The 20,979-nt window shown below is 38.3% G+C and overlaps 1 protein-coding gene across 1 annotated transcript in view; it reads right to left on the bottom strand.

Annotated features, from left to right (window-relative positions):
* DIAPH3 (diaphanous related formin 3) overlaps positions 1-20,979 on the bottom strand; it is a 566,408-nt gene that overhangs the window by 294,504 nt on the left and 250,925 nt on the right. Inside the window, exons 18-20 of the mRNA XM_040267149.1 lie at positions 17,107-17,202; positions 4,803-4,897; positions 675-776 (exon numbers count right to left, since the gene is read on the bottom strand). Coding sequence (XP_040123083.1) covers positions 675-776; positions 4,803-4,897; positions 17,107-17,202 — 293 coding nt within the window. The remainder of the gene's footprint in view (positions 1-674; positions 777-4,802; positions 4,898-17,106; positions 17,203-20,979) is intronic.

Below are 20,979 nucleotides of genomic sequence, written 5' to 3'. Positions count from 1 at the left end.
ATAGTACTTAAACATTATCATGATGGCTGAGGTACCCAACATCAACATGATAATTTAATGGTAGAAGCTAAGAGCAGGAGAAGAGAAAACTTGATAAAAATCTTAAATTCAAGTTGCAACAGAGCTAACATATAACATTGGAAAGTCTTTTTTCATCTCTTTAGATCCCAACTTCTATAAAATAGGAGGCTAGAAAAAGATTATCAAGGTGTCTTGAAGATTTTCTAAAATGCATTTATTTTTTTCATCCTCATTGCCAAAAAGAAACTATATTTCTAATTTTAGAGTCTAAAACATGAGAGGAATGGAAGTGATTGAGTAGAATGAGAAAGTGAAGCTACTCTTGCAGTATGTCGGAACATACAGCTCCAGAATAAAACACAATCCACACTAGTCATAGGAGTGCAGGTTTCATTTTACATTTTCACATTAAATAGAAAAGATAAAAAATCACATTTGTGCTTTTGAAAGAACTCCTTGGACTTCATTTATGGTTAAAATTTCAACATATATTTTAAAATCAAGATAATTTTTCATAAATATCCTCAGGTTAAGAAAAAAAGCAGGGTGGACATTAAATGTCTGTGAATATTAACGATGTGAAAGCCTTGCATTCTCTTTTCTCTGTGCACAGCACAGACGTCCCCTCCAAAGAGAGCTGACAGGGTACTCACCACAACAGCAAACTGCTCGGGTTCACTTAAGTTGCTATATTCACTCTGGTACTGAGACAGTGAATTCAACTGTTCTTGATCGGGAAGATGCTTTATTAAGTTCTAAAATTAAAACCAAAGGAAAATATCTTCATTAATGTGCTTCTTAAATTCTAGGAAAATTTATTAATAAACTGTGAGAAGGAAATCACTGACTGAGTTAATCTTCAGTTTTATTTCTAGTTAACTTCCTAAATACTAAGCCTTAAGCTTTAGTCTCTGTATCTTGAAAGCAACTAATTTTCCTCTTCTCTATTCAGGATTATTACATATTCAAATCAAGCACTACTCAATGTTTATTTGATTAGCTATATAATTGAGAAAGAAGAATTCAACCTATACCAAAGGAACAGCTTTCTCACCTGGAAAAATGTGATCAATTACATTTCAGCTATTGGGAATTAAATGTCAGAAATTTTCAGGCAAAACCAAACATATTTTAGTACTTCACTCAGGGGGATAAAAGAGATCATATTGCTTCTAACAGGCAAGAGAAAGAACAGAAAAGAAATCAAGGGAATTTTAATGACAGCACTTGCAAGATTTAACCAGTATGATTAGTTTCAATAATAAAAAGAAAGGTATCTCTAAAACAAGACAACCTAAGTTTTCTCACGTGAAAGAAAACTTTAAAAGGCACTGAAGACACAGGATGATGAACCTTGCAGACAGAAGAATACAGAGAACTTAAGTGCCATGCCTGTAACGGCCCTTTGCCTCAATCATCTTCAGCTCAGAAAGGGAACACATATAATTATGCTTCCTTGTTAGAACTTATATGATTAAACCATCCCTTTGACAAAGTCTATATAGATCCTCTGTATCAAAATATGACTGACAATAATAGTATTATAGCAAACTAGCATACTGACATTAAAATTAAGAAAAAAAGAGTGGTTGGTGCTCACAATTCCAAATTATAGCATAAGTAAACTCTGTACAAGCCGAAAGTCAAATTCAAATTATAATTAAGCCTATATCATGCGAGGCTTAAATATATATTTTAGAAGTATATTTAAGGAAAATATATATATTTAAGAAAAAAAAATCCCCAATGGTGTTATTAGTTAAAAAATAATGTTAGAGAATGTTATATATCAAAGAGTTAGATCAAAGAACAAGTTTTTCACTCACTGTGTACCTTTGGACAAAAACTTGATTGACTGGCCAAAAACAAACAAAGAAGTGGCAATTTAAGATTATCTCTAAAAAAAATATTAGACATTAATACTACCAAACTAAATAAAAACAATAAAGGAATAAGATTTTCCCTTATAAATAGAAGTTTCTCTCAGTAAAACTGCCTAAGACCAGGAGACTCGGTCATTAATAAAAGACTCGGTTTCTTTTAATCATTCTAGTTGACAGCTGACCTATTTATTACACTGAATTTCCATAAAATCACCTTGAATATTTTTAGTTAATATATACTTAAATTTTAATCTTTCATCACAAATTCATTACTTTTTCACTTCATTATTTTTGTTTTCTAAAGTAATAAAACTATTAGATTTGTAAAATTACAGGCCCTACATTCCTTTGTGTTCCCCTTATCATATTTCCCATCCCAAGTTCCTTTCAAAATAAAGTCTTCAAAGTTGCCCCACACAGCTTTTCTCTCACAGGATCCCTCTGCCTATATACATGCCATATTCACTGGAAGGACTGATGCTGAAGCTGAGACTCCAATCCTTTGGCCACCTGATGTCAAGAGCTGATGCATTTGAAAAGACCCTGATGCTGGGAAAGACTGAGGGCAGGAGGAGAAGGGGACGAAAGAGAATGAGATGGTTGGATGACATCACCGACTCGATGGACATGAGTTTGAGTGAACTCCGGGAGTTGGTGATGGACAGGGAGGCCTGGCGTGCTGCAGTCCCTGGGGTCGCAAAGAGTCAGACATGACTGAGTGAGTGAACTGAACTGAACTAATTCAACCTTTAAGGACCTTTACACACACATTTAGGCTTCCCTGGTGGCTCAGACAATAAAGAGTCTGCCTGCAATGTGGGAGACCTGAGTTTGATCCCTGGGTCGGGAAAATCCCCTGGAGAAGAAAACGGCAACCCACTCCGTATTCTTGCCTGGAGAATCCGATGAACAGAGGAGCCTGGCAGGCTACAGTCCATGAGGTCACAGACCTGGACGTGACTGAGCGACTAACACACACACACACATTCACACACCTCACATATTATCTAGGTCTAACAATCTCAATACAGCCAGGTTTACCTTGTATTATAATCATATATATAAAATTATAATTATATATATATATATATATACACACACACACACATAAATGCCATCTCCCTTGCCACACTTATAAACTCCACAGAGGTAAAGTTTGTGTCTGATCAAGCCTATACCTGAGTGAGCCTAACACCATTCCATCATATGGTAGGCACTATAAAATATGTGCTCAAGTAATTAATGATTATTAACAAAGTACTGCTTTTTCTATGCTCCATTCAAAACAGGCAAGTTCTTCACTTTACAATTAGAAAGTATTTTTAAAATTAAAAATAAGACTTCAAACAGCATGAAATTGTTATTTTTTTAATGAATATATAAAGATTTTGCATATTTCCAAAGTAAATTTTTAGATTTTCAATTCTTAAGACTGGTTTTATATTTAGCAAGTGTAGTAAGCAGAATGATGACCCAACCCCACTAAGAGCTCTATATTAAATATTAACTTACACAACAAAGGGAACCAGGGTTTAAAACGGAATTAAGTGGCTATCAGCTGACCCTAAACCTGAGAGATTATCCTGGATTATCCGGATGTGCTCAATGAAATCACAAAGGTCTTAAAACGTGGAAGAGGGAGAGCACAATAGTAAGAGGAAGATGTGAACAGAGGACACCTCTACAAGGTTTCTGTGAACAGAGGAACAGAGCTTCAAAGTGACTGGCTGAGAAACTGAAGGAATGTGTCCACCAGCCAAGGAATGCGGGCAGTCACAAGGGGCTGGAAAAAAACAGCTTGAAGCCTCCAGAGAGGAATGCAAGTCGTCTAACACCTGGACTCTGGCACAATAAGGCCACACCAGACTTCTGTTCTACAAAAATGCAATATATTTGTTTTATAGTAAGCCACTAAATTTGTGGTAAATTGTTAAAACAGTAATAGAGAAGTAATATGTTAATAAATTATGTGGAACTGAATGTTCTCCAGACATGAATTTCAAAATCCAAACTTTTTTCTACTCAACAAAAGACATGATCATGCAAAATATTCACATAATCAAGTTAAAAGTTACTGTCTAAATATAAATATTTATATATTTATAATATTTACAAATGCACTATAAAAACTACATATGCATTAAGTAGAAACATTTTAGTGAAAGAACTTGGAAATCTACTTCCAAGAACAAAGCACATTCACAATCAAAAGGAATAAAGACAAAAACTATGAGAAACTGCTGGAGGAAAAACACGCTTGCAGAAAGGATGTTGAGTTAGTAGTTTAAAGAGTCTGAGACTTAGCACAAGTCACTGATGGGATTATATATTCACACCACATTTAGAGGACAGGACAGAAAAAACCAAGAAGTTCCAGCCTTCTGAATGACTCAGAATACTACGCAAACAATTTCTAGTATTCATGGAAACACAAATGACTCAAGTAAGGGTTGTTAGTAACGGTAACTCTAAATAAAGAGAAAACTCTCTCAATCTTGTTTACCAAACAAAAATACAACTTTATAAGACATACAGGCCCAAGAAAATCATATTCTACAAGGATCATACAAATAAATTTAAATTAGCATATTATTAGACTTAACTGTAAAAAAAAAACATAAACATACATGTAAAAGTAAACAATCTGCCTTTCAGAAACAGTCATTTAAAATAACTGAAATGTAATCATTTGATAGCATTATATTTAGTTTTGCAGTTAAGAGAACATGCAAAGCTCTATCTCCTGGCAACGCAGAAGTTATGCTAAAAGTAATTATGCAGCGAAGATTTTCCAGTTGAATGATTTGGTTTAATAATTTTGCTTCACTTACAGATTTCTGCTTAATGAGAAGCCTGCAATGAAATATAGGAATTTAAGGTCTCTGTCTGTTTGTTTACCTGAATCATAGACTCTGCCAACTGTGTTTCATCCACTTCCAATATCATCATTTTGATTTCCTCGTATGGCACCCGGAAAGAGCTCAGGAAGATTGCTAAGAGGAGGGGAAAAAAGAGCCATAGTAAAGAAGGTAAGAAAAGAATATTTTTTTAATTTATTCATTTTTTCCTTTTTTTTAAATATAAATTTCCCCTGTATGCAAGACAGCAAAAGAGACACAGCTGTATAAATTTATTTATTTTTAATTGAAGGATAACTACTTTACAGATTAAGAAAAAAATCTGAGATGTACTTCTATATATAAAATAAAAAACGATTCATAAAAAGAAAATTTTAAATACTCAATATAATTACTGTGGAGGAATCTTTCAGTAACACATTTCTTACTCTTCCTCAGTTTTAGAACTACATTTAAACATCAGTTCTATATTATTATGTTGGTTCTGAGGATGATTTTTAATGCTTAGTTATTAGCCTAATATAGGAATGGTGCCAATTTTGATATGATTTTTTAAAAACTGAAATGGCTTAGTACACTATAGAGGTATCATATTGTAACGAAAAGAACCATAAAACCCCAATATGTATACATAATATTTATCTAGACGTGTGTGTTATTAGTCTACATAATATCTTCTGCCCTTAGTAAATAGTTTAAAAAAATTTTTTTTTCCCAGAAAACTGCTTAACATATGACCCAGCAACCCCGCTACTGGGCAGCATATACCCTCAGGAAACCATAATGGAAAAAGACACATGTACCCCAAAGTTCACCACAGCACTATTTACAATAGCCAGGACATGGAAGCAACTTGCATGTCCACTGACAGATGAATGTATAAAGAAGTTGTGGTACATATGCACAATGGAATAGTCCTCAGCTATAAAAAGAAATGCATTTGAGTCAGTTCTAATTAGGTGGCTGAACCTATAGCCTATTATACAGAGTGAAGTAAGTCAGACAGAGAATGACAAATATCATACATTAATGCATATCTATGGAATCTAGAAGGCTGGTACTGATGATCCTATTTTCAGGGAAACAAAGGAGATGCAGGCATAAAGGATAGACTTTTGCACACAGCGGGGGAAGGAAAGGGTGAGACGATTTGAGAGAGTAACACTGAAACACACATTTTTGGAGATAATAAACAGCTAGTGGGAATCTGCTGTGTGACTCAGGGAGCCCAAGTCAGTGCTCCGTGACAACCTAGAGGGGAGAGGTGGGAGGGAGGCAGAGGGAGGTTCAGAAGGGAGGGGACAGATGTACACCTATGGCTGATTCAGGCTGACGTACGGTGGAAACAATCACGATACTGTAAAGCAATCATCCTCTAATTAAAAACAAATTTTAAACAAAAAAACTGCTAAGCAGTGCACAACACTTTTACAAGTCATAAGAGCACCCTCATGTTCAGACAGTATGCCAGAGAATTACATTCTGCATGCAACTAAAGCTTAAATATGCAATATTAGAACACAAATTTTAATGGAAACTATCCAAAAGGACTAGAAGGGATAAAATGCTATTACTGAGAATTCAACATTCTTTACATGTTTTATACCTCACAGGGCCTTCCCTGTGGCTCAGATGATAGTCTGACTGCAATGCAGGAGACCTGGGTTGGATCTCTGGGTGGAGAAGATCTTCTGGAGAAGGGATCCGGCTCCTCTGTCCACGGAATTCTCCAGGCAAGAATACCAGCAGCTTTCCACTCCAGTGTTCTTCCACTATCCACTTCCATATACATCCACTAATTCCACGGACAGAGGAGCCTGGTGGGCTACAGTCCATGGGTCAGAAAGAATTGGACACAACTGATCAACTAACACACTCATACTTCATACATCTAATGTTCAAACCCAACGATCTTCTCAAAAGTTACTGAAGTGTATAAGAATATCTTCAGAGCATTAGATTTAATGTTTTACTGGTTCCGCCTTATTCTGCTACTATTGTTTGTTCTTTCCAGTGACAGATGTTACTTCTTGAACACACTCAGACCTCATTACCACTACCCACTACTTTTATATACCAAACTTGTATCATTTTATCTGTAGGTATTTTCATATAAAAACATTATTTTTCATTAGATTGAGAAAAATGATCCTTCTTTCTTGGAGTAAAACTATATTCCTGAGGATACCATGGATCAACTATAGATGAATAATAAGAACATCATTTGTGTTCTTATCATCAGCTTTATTCACACATATTGAACTCAACAGTTATAAATGTGGGATATGCTGCTAGAAATAATAATATGTAAAATCTTCAATAATGCAAGAACAAGAAGGAACAAATGAGCTAAAGGATACTGCAAAAGAGATTTCTGGAATTACTAAAGGATAACCCATCAGTAGACACTAGATAGCACAAAAATATAACACTTATATGATTTTAAAGAGAGAATTAATGAATAACTGAGAGGGAATAATATCTAAATCTGTACATCATGTATAAAGCAAGTTGCATATGATCCTAGGATTAAATGTAAACATTAATGTGAAGTGAACTGAAAGTAGCCCAGTTGTGTCCGACTCTTTGTGACCCAGGCCAGAATTCTCCAGGCCAGAATACTAGAGTGAGTAGCCGTTCCCTTATCCAGGGGATCTTCCCAACCCAGGGATCGAATCCAGGTCTGCCACATTGCAGGCGGATTCTTTACCAGCTGAGCCACAAGAGAAGTCCAAACATTAACACAGAGGAATACTAAAAGAAATTGAACATGGCAAACTAGCTCATTTATGATTCTAGAACTTACACATAATAATCAATGAAAAACCATATGAAAAGACTTATATCTGACAAAATAAAAAGAAAACACTAATGTCAAATCACCTAAAACAATGGGATGAATGTGCCTCAAAATTCAGAAGGCTTTTCCCCAGTTCATTCAGAATACAGTGAGGTCCAAATAGAAAAATGTATGAAAACTCAAAACAGTAAGAAAAAATGACCAAAAAATAATATGTAATTTGTTAAACATCAGAAATAAGCAAACTGAGAAGGCAAATTGCTAAGATATTATCTGGATTGCAAGTTTAGAAGGATTAGTAAGATTAATCACAATCCTTAAAATTCCCTTTGAGAAACAATAAATTCTATTTGAAACCTAACTATGGGCACAATAACAAATTGTAGAAAAGGTTATAACATTAAATAAAAAGATTAAAAGGATCAACAGACAAATGGATAAGGAAGTTGTGGTTGAGTTCAGTTCAGCTCAGTTGCTCAGTCGTGTCTGACTCTTGCGACCCCATGAACCGCAGCACGCCAGGCCTCCCTGTCCATCACCAACTTCCAGAGTCCACCCAAACCCATGTCCATGGAGGGATAAATCTGAGTCAGTTGCAGGGAGGTAGATAAACCTAGAGCCTGTTATACAGAGTGAAGTAAGTCAGAAATAGAAAAACAAATATTGTATATTAATGCATAATATGGAATCTAGAAAAACAGTACTATTTACAGAGAAGAAATGGAGAAGCATTCATAGAGAACAGTCTGGTGGTTACAGTGGGGAAAATGAGGGTAGAATAAACTGAGAAAGTAGCATTAACATATATACATTCCTATCTATTAAAATGGATAACTAGAAGGAAGCTTCTATATAACACAGGGAGGCCAGCCTGGCGCTCTATGATGACCTAGAGGCGTGGAAATGAGAGAGGCTCAGAGGGAGTTTTTTCTTTTATGTGTGTATAGTTTTTTATTTTATATGTGTCCCATTCTTTCTGACCCCATGGCCTATAGCCTGCCAGGCTCCTCTGTCCATGGAATTCTCCAGGAATACTGAGGCTTGCTTGTAGAATTCCATGTACAGAGCAGACAGATCCCTTCTCCAGGGGATCTTCTGAACCCAGAGGTCAAACCTGGGTCTCCTGCACTGCAGGCAGACTCTACCATCTGAGCCACCAGGGAAGCCCATATGACGTATAAAAAATGTAAAAAATGTTGAATTCTCAATAATACTTTTAAATTTCATAATATAAAGCTCTGTATTTTATATATATATATAATTGTGACTGACTTGTGATAATGTACAGCAGAGACCACCACAAAACTGTAAAGCAATTATCCTTCAATAAAGAATAAAATAAAGAGTATCTTAAAAAAAGATTAAAAGGAAAGAATTACATGGAAGCATAACATAATAATTGAGGGAGAAAGAAATCATAGTTTTTTATTTCAGGCAGCATGGCAAAGTGGAGACAGAACTTTGAAATGTTTTTTGAAAGTTATTTTTATTTTAATCTTTAAATCCTTTTCTGATCTATCCCAAAAGAAAGGAAATTAGAAAACCTGGGGAAAGTGAAAAAATTACTTAAAGAAATGGAACAAAAGTTTGAAACACTGAGCAGGAAACAAAATAACTGTATTATAAAGAAACAAATATTTGAAGGAGAAAAAAAATCTTTAAAACTAAAAATATGTGTATCTAGCTACTGAAGTAGAAAATTCATATGGATTAGACATCAGATAAGAGAAAACAGGGCAGGAGGAAAAGGGGATGACAGAGGATGAGATGGCTGGATGGCATCACTGACTCGATGGACGTGAGTCTGAGTGAACTCTGGGAGTTGGTGATGGACAGGGAGGCCTGGCGTGCTGCGATTCATGGGATCGCAAAGAGTTGGACACGACTGAGCGACTGAACTGAAGCAGAGATGCTCTCCAAACCACAAAGACAAAGAGATGGAAAAATACTAAGTTAAAAGACATGGAATATGAGTAAGAACACCTAAAAATGTTGTCTTGGAGTTCTGAAAGGAACACACACACACACACACACACACACACACAACACACACACCAGGGAAGAAGCATATTTAAAGGGAAAATGTCACTTTCCAAAATTTTAGAGAGACAAATCATCAGAACAAGGAAGCTAAACAAGTCCTAAACACAGTATTTTTTTTTCTTTAAAGCTACACTAGCTTCTTGTAAAACTCCAAGTATTAGAGAGATGGTAGAGTGGGAACACACAAAAGCTCTGATACTGGAAGAGAAAACTGGTACAAATGCAGAACCGCTATATACTTATAGTAGCAGTTGTTATTGTTCAGTTGCTAGGCCATGTCCCATAGACTACTGTCGGGAGCCATGTTAGGCATTACTGACAAACTAGAGGCATGGCCCTAAACCCCCTCCCTTTGTTCCATAGACACAGACCCGGAATGAAGGAGTTAGGCTTTGTGATTCTGACTTTTTTTTCCTTTCCTCGGCTGAGTTCATGGAAGAGAGTATTAAGGTGCTTATTGTTTTTGAGAGGAGCAGGAGAAGGCATAGAGCCTTCTGCAGCTGTGCTCAAAGAATAATTCATAAAGTTAATCACTGACATTTGACTTTTACAAAAGAGTGTTCCAGGGTGAGCACAGAGGCTGCAGCTTAAGACCATGGGAGGGATTCCTATCTGAAGCCTATTTGTGAGAAAAGTGTTTATGGCAAAGGAGTTTGCTGAATTTAGGACTTGAAAGTGAAAGTGAAGTCGTTCAGTCGTGTCCAAGTCTTTGCGACCCCATGGACTGTAGCCCACCATGCTCCCCCATCGATGGAATTCTCCAGGCAAGAGTACTGGAGTGGGTTGCCATTTCCTTCTCCAGAGGATCTCCCCAACCCAGGGATCGAACCTGGGGCTTAGGAATAATTAAAATAGTTAGAAGCTAAAGATTTAAGGATTGCTGTAATGTTACAATATTATACTATAGCTTATAAAAATTAGGGAATTTAGAGATATTAGCTAGAAGCCCTTTCTAAGAAATAGTGAACTTAGGATACTAGGGGCAAACAGGACTTAGAAAGATAAGAAATGAACTGAAGAATGTGGTATGCAGCCCAGACATCAGCATAAGTTACAGTGTATTCACAAGGACACATGAGAAAAAGTAGATAAGAGAACTGCTGAAGAAGGAACTCCTTTTGAGGGGCAACAGTGATTCTTGGAGAAAAATAAACCTGGGTCAATGGGAAAAAAATATCAAACCTGTGATCTAATGCTTTTGTAAAAGTATAAAAGAGAATCATAAGCTTGAAATAAACAGGCAGTCCAAGAAAACTGAGAGGCTGTCTCAGATTCTCTCACTGACACCGCCCATCTCTTCAGGTTGAATCCCTGGCTGCTGGAGCTGGACTCTGGCAGACTACAGCCTGCCAGGCTCCTGTGCCCGTGAGATTTCCCAGGCAACATTGGTTGGCCATTTCCTTCTCCAGGGGATCTTCCCAACCGAGGGATCAAACCCATGTCTTCTGTATTAGCAAGCGAATTCTTTACCACTCCAGGGAGTGCTATACTCAAAGCAGAGGTTACCAAACTTTTTCTATAAATGGCCACACTGGTAAATGTTTTAGGTTTTATGAGCCTATACAATCTGTTAAAACTATTCAAATCTACCACTGCATCCCCAAAGCAGCCATAGTAGTAATGAAAGTGTTCGTAACTCAGTCATGTCCAACGAATTGCAACCTCATGAACTGTAGCCCACCCTGCCCCTCTGGCCATGGAATTCTCCAGGCCAGAATACTGGAGTGGGTTGCCATTCCCTTCTCCAGGGGATCTTCCCAAACCAGGGATCGAACCCAGGTCTCCTGCAGGCAGAGTCTTACTGTGTGGTAAACAATTAAGATTACCCAAGTGAGGACTGGCTCCTATGAGGTACTCTGTAAGCCCTTGGAATGTCCTACATAATAAGACTGTCTTTGTTTACTGGGAGCATTGGGCCACAATGTATTAGCCTGAACTGTGGAGGGTCTGGAAATTAAGGTCAAACATATGGGTGAGCAGCTATATCAAGACATAGTGCAAACTAAATACCAAGGCTTGGGTCTCTGCTGGCAATAACCTGTGAAGTGTCCCCCATCACTGCTGGGAGAAGGCACTGCTGTCCTTCTCACCACTGGGAGAGGACAACTGCAATGCCATGCTTACAACTCTCCTGGACTCTGCCCCACTGGCTTTTTCCCTTTGCCAATTACAATCTGTATCATTTTGTTGTAATAACGATGAAACAGCTGTATGTCAATTCTATGAGTCCTTCAAACAAATTATCAACCTTAAGAGTGGTCCTTCAGTTCAGTTCAGTCGCTCAGTCGTGTCCGACTCTTTGTGACCCCATGAATCACAGCACGCCAGGCCTCCCTGTCCATCACCAACTCCTGGAGTTCACTCAGACTCACATCCATCAAGTCAGTGAGGCCATCCAGCCATCTCATCCTCGGTCGTCCCCTTCTCCTCCTGCCCCCAATCCCTCCCAGCATCAGAGTTTTTCCAATGAGTCAACTTTTCACATGAGGTGGCCAAAGTACTGTAGTTTCAGCTTCAGCATCATTCCTTCCAAAGAAATCCCAGGGCTGATCTCCTTCAGAATGGATTGGTTGGATCTCCTTGCAGTCCAAGGGACTCTCAAGAGGCTTCTCCAACACCACAGTTCAAAAGCATCAATTCTTCGGCACTCAGCCTTCTTCACAGTCCAACTCTCACATCCATACATGACCACTGGAAAAACCACAGCCTTGACTAGACGGACCTTTGTTGGCAAAGTAATGTCTCTGCTTTTGAATATGCTATCCAGGTTGGTCACAGCTTTCCTTCCAAGGAGTATGCGTCTTTTAATTTCATGGCTGCAGTCACCATCTGCAGTGATTTTGGAGCCCCCCAAAATAAAGTCTGACACTGTTTCCACTGTTTCCCCATCTATTTCCCATCAAGTGATGGGACCAGATGCCATGATCTTTGTTTTCTGAATGTTGAGCTTTAAGCCAACTTTTTACTGTCCTCTTTCACTTTCATCAAGAGGCTTTTTAGTTCCTCTTCACTTTCTGCCATAAGAGTGGTGTCATCTGCATATCTGAGGTTATTGATATTTCTCCCGGCAATCTTGATTCCAGCTTGTGTTTCTTCCAGTCCAGCGTTTCTCATGATGTCCTCTGCATAGAAGTTAAATAAGCAGAGTGACAATAAACAGCCTTGGTGTACTCCTTTTCCTATTTGGAACCAGTCTGTTGTTCCATGTCCAGTTCTAACTGTTGCTTCCTGACCTGTATACAGATTTCACAAGAGGCAGGTCAGGTGGTCTGGTATTCCCACCTCTTGAAGAATTTTCCACAGTTTATTGTGATCCACACAGTCAAAGGCTTTGGCATAGTCAAAAAGCAGAAATAGATGTCTTTCTGGAACTCTCTTGCTTTGTCCATGATCCAGCGGATGTTGGCAATTTGATCTCTGGTTCCTCTGCCTTTTCTAGAACCAGCTTTCCTGGGGACCCCTAAACTTGCCACTGGTTTCAGTAGTGACAGCAGCCCTGGGAATGCCCTAACTTTGCAGATGAAACACCTCTATGATCTCACTTACACAGTTACCTAATCATATAAATATAAGCAACATTAGTTACCCATGCTATTTATAACTAATAATACATGTTTAACAGTAATATATGATAGAAAAGTTAAATTTGAATAGAAAAATCAACTTTGCAGATAGATATAACTTATTTAACTTTCTTCTATATTTGTAATCCATCCACTACTTTCAGGTATTATTCATGATTAAAATAACATATATTTATAAAGACTGAAATGTGGAGGGTTTTTTGCTTATGAATAACCTTTTGGGAAAACATCTGCCATAATTAAGGGCAAGTATGGTAGAATGGACATGAGTTTGGGTAAACTCCAGTAGTTGGTGATGAACAAGGAGGCCTGCCCTGTTGCAGTTCATGGGGTCGCAAAGAGTCGGACACAACTGAGTGACTGAACTGAACTGAACTGAACTGAAGGGCAAGTAAATTACAGAAGAGCTGAAAGTGGAGCAATGCATAACACACAAATCAAAAGAGAAGCACAGATCTTTAAACCACTGTACTTAAAAGTTACTGAGAATAATATAAGATGCTTATTTAAAGCCTCCAAAAGACACATTAAACTGAATATTTTTACTAACATGCATCTTATCCCTTAAAATGTGATTATATTGATCCCAGTTGGAGGTTTTGAGTGCAGTAAAGGAGTGTAGTCTAGTCAAGGCTATGGTTTTTCCTGTGGTCATGTACGGATGTGAGATTTGGACTGTGAAGAAGGCTGAGCGCAGAAGAATTGATGCTTTTGAACTGTGGTGTTGGAGAAGACTCTTGAGAGTCCCTTGGACTGCAAGGAGATCTAACCAGTCCATTCTGAAGGAGATTAGCCCTGGGATTTCTTTGGAAGGAATGATGCTGAAGCTGAAACTCCAGTACTTTGGCCACCTCATGCGAAGAGCTGACTCACTGGAAAAGACTCTGATGCTGGAAGGGATTGGGGGCAGGAGGAGAAGGGGACGACAGAGGATGAGATGGCTGGATGGCATCACTGACTTGATGGACGTGAGTCTGAGTGAACTCCGGGGGTTGGTGATGGACAGGGAGGCCTGGCGTGCTGTGATTCATGGGGTCGCAAAGAGTCAGACACGACTGAGCGACTGAACTGAACTGAACTGAAAGGAGTGTAGAATGTGCAGATACTAGACCAGTCACACATGTTTTCTGCAAGGCAACTTATAAATATTTAAACCTTTATAGTAATTTCTAGGTTCCAGGTTTCCCCTCTTTATAGGTCTAATATCCACTCCAAAAAAAAAAAAAAATCTAGTAAAGCATAGGAACCTTGTAAAACTCCCAAGCCATCTCTTCATCCTAGAATGGCTAGAATTCTTTTACCCTGAACCCAGACTGAAACAAACTTCAGAAACTCAAAATATACTTACTCCAGTATTCTTGCCTGGACAATTCATTGACAGAGGAGCCTGGCAAACTGAAGTCCATGGGGTCCTAAAGAGTCGGACGTAACTGAGCGACTAACACACACAACCCATTTTTAAATACATAGGTAAATAAATCAATAGTTTTAGATCCTTCCTCAAAACTCTGTGAAATGTTTCAGTTAAGAGGAATTTAAGAGGAAGTACCTTAGGCTTCTAAGTGATAAGACAGAGTCTTATCACCATCATATGACTCTTCTCAGAATTCAGTATCTCAGAAGACTGAATTTCATAGACAAAAACCAGCTGTGAATCAGACTGTAATTATAGTCAAGATTATAGGCTGCTAAAGCCTCTTAGGGCTTAAATCATAACACTTGCTACACTCAGAGAGGGTAAGAATGATCCGAGATGGATTACATCATAATATGATGACCTGGTATAAATTCTGACCTTTTGAACTTATACTTTAAAATGTGTCCAATAATTAAATGAATGGATTCATATGCTTAGCTACAGCAACCCAGACAAACAGTATCTGTCTTTGTTTTCTCTAAACAGCCATTTTCAAAATCAGCAATCTTTTTCAAGTCACTCAACTGCCATGCTACCAACAACCTACGTACACTGTCAGCACAACTACCAAGAAGGAGAGACCGCTGCTGCTGCGAAGTCGCCTCAGTCGTGTCCGACTCTGTGTGACCCCGTAGACGGCAGCCCACCAGGCTCCCCCGTCCCTGGGATTCACCCGGCAAGAACACTGGAGTGGGTTGCCATTTCCCTCTCCAGTGCATAAAAGTGAAAAGTGAAAGTGAAGTTGCTCAGTCATGTCCGACGTCTAGCGACCCCATGGACTGCACGCTACCAGGCTCCTCCATCCATGGGATTTTCCAGGCAAGAGTACTGGAGTGGGCTGCCATTGCCTTCTCCGAGGAGAGACTGCAGTAAAGGCTAAACAGGCACATCCTGAACCAGCACATCAATTACTACAGTTAAACCTGAAATCCTGTTTAGTACATTTGTGTAATACATAACTAATACTAAAGAACGCTGCTCAAAAGACTAATCATTCAACTTTGAGATGGCTATTTAGGCTATCTCACCTTAGCTAACCCACCTAAAAAGAATCATATTCAAGATAATATTTCTTGAGGACCCCAAACAAGACAATTTGTAATGGAAGCCACTAACATTTTTCAAGATATTTTCATTCTTCAAATCACAGAGTATAGAACTTTTTGACATTATTTACGTTACTAATGCTTTCCCCTTCCTTTAAGAGGGAAGTTTCCTGAACCACATGTTCAGCAGATACCAGGAAGACAGGCTCCCTGCCTTACAGTTCTCACGTTGGGAGGCCAATGCTCTGAGTGCAGGCAGAGCGCCCTGGAGCTGCTCGCACAGCAGGTAAGGCCTCCACACCACATCCCTGCTGGCACCTTCCTGGGCCCTCCTGAGCCACAGGGCTCCACTGCAAAGCGGCAGCTATGCGCAATCCACGGGTGCCCAGAAACGAAAACGCTGCTTTGGCCAGAACACTAGTTTCTTCCCACTATCCATAGGGTCTAGTCAAGCTCACATCCTGTGAGGTGTACACTGCAGAAAAGAGACAGCTCTCTGCCAAAAGTGAGCAGGGTAAGAAGAGGCTTCCAGAGCTTTCACAAAGGGGTGTCAACCCTGCCTTCTCTGGACACTGCTCTAACTAACTCCCTCCTGCATCAACAGCATGGAGGCTCATCCTCTCGCCAAGGACTGTCCTCTCCAAGTGATTGTGAAAAGCTGACCTGAGGCATTTAATAATTGAATGGCAGACTACGTTAGCTCTTCATGCCTCAAGATTATCCACATTTTATCCATCTTGTAGCATCAGAAAGCAATATATCCAGATCACATTATCTCAGTTCCAAACAGAACTCCTTGACGCATTTAAGATGCAGCTGAAATGAGTCAGAAGCAAACCCATTTGCCCTCTTCTCCCACAGGAATTCAGCCAGGAAGACAATTCAATACTAAGTATTTAGCTCCTGTAACAGTAATTAAATCTAAAACATTTCCAGGAAGTACTTTTGAGGAAAGGCTTTGAACTGCTCAGATGGGATAACAGAATTCATTTTAATCAACATCCTTATTCCCATTAATATTCCAAACTCCTTTGTGCCTGATCAAGTATCACAAATAACAGAAATTCCTAGGTACAAAAGAAATAATCCACTACCAATTTTTTTTTCAAAATATGATGTCATCACCTAAATTCCATAATTCTTTATTGTTATACTTAAAAGAAAGACTTTAAAGGGTAGGTCTATTTTCAGAAATGGGAAATATATTTTTATTTTAAATCCCTTTCCTTGCTTTATTTTCTAATATGCATTAATCTTTTGAAGAATTTAACTTATAATTCCTTCAAGAATTATGAGTTAAAGGAAAGCAAAGTTATCTCTGAATCTATTATAAGTGATGATAATAAAATTAACATAAAATGAAAAAAGAGTCAAAAAGAAAATGACGTAATTTAAAGGAACCAGTGTGTTCAGTGGTGTGTTTTGCTAATTTAATTATATTGAAATATACTTACAAAGGTTCTGGGCAGTTTTAGAATCTAGAAATTTAAGTTCCTTAATTCGTTTCTTAATAGCTTTCTTCTCTTCAAAATCTTCCTCTTCTCTTTTCTCTGTAAAACCAAGGATAGATCCATGTTAGGCACTGAACTGTCAAAAAAGAAGATATAAACTTTGCCATAAAATAATCTTTAAAAAGACATAAATAGTTTAAATCAGTTACAAAAATAATAGAATAGTAGATATCCCAAAACCCAAACTATTTCATATAGGGTCTGGCAGCTCTTTCCCTAAAAAACAACTAAGAGTAAATATTTAAAAGTCTAACAGAAAAAACAAAAACAAAGTTGTTGTTCACTATGGAAACCAAAGCCATCAGGTGAAGAATAAGCACGGTGAGTTCATCTCTACGATGTACAGTACACGATCATAAAAATAAATGGACTGACACTTGGTATAGGTTAAAAAGTTAGCTCTAAAAGTGCTAAACAAACACCCAGCGGTTTTATGTTTGATATACCTTATTTGTTTAAAAAGACATATAAAACTGGACAGTAGAATGTTTATAATTTGTTTTCCAAATACTTGAAAAATACTCAAATTTTAATATTCAGCCTACTTTATCTGAGCTTTTAAAAATCAGCAAATGCATTTAAGTTCTCTGTCCTTGCTAAAAAATAAGAGAATAAATACATCCTACTGAGCAATATATGGATTGTGATTACAGCAGAGTACATGACAGTCAAGGTTAACAGCTGTAACCAGTAAAGTGATCCTGTCCTGGTTCCTCTCCTTTGTACACATGGACAGCATTTCTGATGGAAGTCATTCATCTAAACAAAATCAGGATCTCGAAAACAAACAACAGAGCAAATCGTTTAGCTAGATATATATAAATAAACCACTAATGTTGAAGATTAAACAATCTTCATATATAAGATAGCACATAATTAAATTTTTTGTATATCAGAAAAGCATTATAATTACATGTTTGGGTACATAGTGTGAAATAGGGATCAAATTATTTATTTTTCAAAATGTTTATTAACTCATTATCTCTATCATTTTATGAATAATCAACCATCTTTCTCAACTGGTTTTACGTTGAACTTTTATTCTACATTTGCTTTCCTGGACATCTAATTCTGCTCCACAGCTCCACGTACTACTGTTGAGCTACTATCATTCCGCCTTCAGCACTGTAGGATTTATGATGTATCTTACTAATTGGCTGTTCACATTGTTTTTCTTTTTCGGTAAACATTCTTCAGTTTTTTCACATGAACCTAAGAGCAAGTCCAAAGTTCTACAAATAAAATCTATTTGAATTGTATTTGAATTGTAAGGCATTCGTGAACAGATTCAGGTAAATTTGATATGTTGACAATTTCCAAACTTCCTAATCATGAACATGACATCTGTTATAATTTTTCAACCTAACACAGCATTCAGCATAGGCATCATGCATATTTATTGTTAATGTTAGTTGCCCTAAGTATTACACTCCTAGGTCTCTGGACATACTGATTAACTCAACCTTTCCCCACTACAGTTTGTCACTAGTTACTGGTAGAATATAGAAATTTTGTTGAATTTTGCATGTATGTTGTATAGTCATTCACTTTAGTTATTTATTCTTTCATTCAAATAAGTATCTATTAAGCACCAACTGAAAAAGAACATGCTAGACAAAATGGACATGTCTTGGCCTCAAAAAATTTAAGAACCAATCCAATTAAAGTACATACATAGATATATCTACAGTGTTTGGGCAGGTACCACAAGAGACTAAAGAAGATTAACTCATACTTGTAAGGGGTAGTCTCTATGGAATGAATGCTTTCTAAGCGAAAGCTAGAAAGAGAAAAGGAGTTAGGCAAGTGAGAAATGTTTGGGGTCGGAGAAGGAAGGACACAGATTACGGAAGGATAGTGTTTCAGGTTCTGTGGGGGCACAGAAACAAGTAAGATAATAAGAACAAAGAATACTGGGGGGAAATAAATGGCACCAGAATATGCGAGGCCTTTTAAGCATTACTCTGTCAACAAAGGTCCGTCTAGTCAAAGCTACTATTTTTCCAGTAGTCATGTATGGATGTGAGAGTTGGACTATAAAGAAAGCTGAGCACAGAAAAATTGATGCTTTTGAACTGTGGTGTTGGAGAAGACTCTTCAGAGTCCCTTGGACTGCAAGGAGATCCAACCAGTCAATCTTAAAAGAGATCAGTCGTGAGTGTTCACTGGAAGGACTGATGTTGAAACTCCAATACTTTGGCCACCTGATGCAAAGAGCTGACTCATTTGAAAAGACCCTGATGCTGGGAAACATTGAATTCAAGAGGAGAAGGGGACAACAGAGCATGAGATGGTTGGAAGGCACCACTGACTCGATGGACATGAGTTTGGGTGGACTCCAGGAGTTGGCAATGGACAGGGAGGCCTGGCGTGCTGCAGTCTATGGGGTTGCAAAGAGTCGGACACAACTGAGCAACTGAACTGACTGACTGAAGAATTCTGGCTTTTCTTCTTAGAGCAACGTGAAGCCACTGAAGTCTCAAGTATGAAAGAGACATCAAAAGAACTGCATTTCAGGAAAAACACAGCCCACCGAAGGTGAACTGAAAGAGTGGCACAAAGTAACGGCAGAAGGGCCGGACAGAGGCGAGTGGCAGCAACCCATGAGAAATGGGAACGCTCTCACTGCGACTGCTCGAGTCACAAAGCTTAAAGTCACCCTTCTTTTCACTAACCCCTGACTACATCTAGGCCAAGAGTGAATCCAGTCAATTCTAACTCAAAATATTCACTAAAATAAGCACCCCTTACTGGATCCCGGGCTACTACACACCCCGCCACTGCTTGCGGCTACTATCCTTTCTCACCTGTATCACAACTGCTTTCTAACTAGTCTCCCCACTTCCAAGTCTGACCAGCTGCAGTCTCTTCAGCACACAGAGCAGAAGACTCCTGTTAAACCCCAGCAGCACAGGTGTGCTCCCTCACACAGACCAGCACGCCGTTCCCGCCTTGTGTGCCCCATCACCAGCGCCCTGCCTGGTTTCGCCTCTGAAGCCCTTACTCCCACATACCATGAATTTGATATTGTCTCTCTCCCCACATGAGAAAGCAAGCTGTCAGAGGCAGTTACTTTGTTCACCAGTGTATACTTAGCCCCAAGCCTGGAACAGAGCAGGACCTCAGTATAGCTCTGTTGTATCTATATGCACATGTACCTGTGTACCTGCAGACTAATGGACAAAGAAGGGGACCCTCAGGTTTAAGCAATCAGGCAGATGATGGTGGTGTTTACTTAACTGAGCAACAAACGAGGAACACTTCTGACCCAGTCCAGTTGTAAAGGTGCAGTTTGAGGAGTACTTCCACATGTCAAGAGATAAAATGTATCAGTCCTAGTAATTATTTTACTGGTTGTCATAGGTTATCCAGGTTATCAGCAAATAACAGCACATTCATCTCCTTATTCCTAGTATAGAAGTCTTTTCCTTGTCTTTCCGTATTGGTTAAAATTTTCAGATGAAGGATAGCAAAAATTTTATTAGTGGAGTGCCTTTCCTTAACCTGAACCCATGATAATCCTGTACTTTTTAGAAAATGTGTACATTTTATCTTCCTACTTTGATCCTCAACTAAAAGGCTTGTCTCTACATTTTGAAAAATCAATTTATTTTTCAACAGCAGTAACCTATCACATTCTGAAATATCTTCTGGTCTACATGAAGAAAAAAGTCAAATAACCTTAAATTTTAAATATTATTGACTGAATATCTGCTAGGTATTACACTGAACACTTCCTGATGCACTTGCTTATATAGCTTATATAAGAGTAATACTACTTCTGTGACTACTGTCATCATCATCATAATCATTGTG

This window comes from Oryx dammah, unplaced genomic scaffold, assembly GCF_014754425.2.
Source record: "Oryx dammah isolate SB20612 unplaced genomic scaffold, SCBI_Odam_1.1 HiC_scaffold_24, whole genome shotgun sequence".
Lineage (NCBI taxonomy): Eukaryota > Metazoa > Chordata > Mammalia > Artiodactyla > Bovidae > Oryx > Oryx dammah.
The sequence above is the reverse complement of the archived record's forward strand: the minus strand, read 5'-3'. Positions and strand labels throughout refer to the sequence as shown.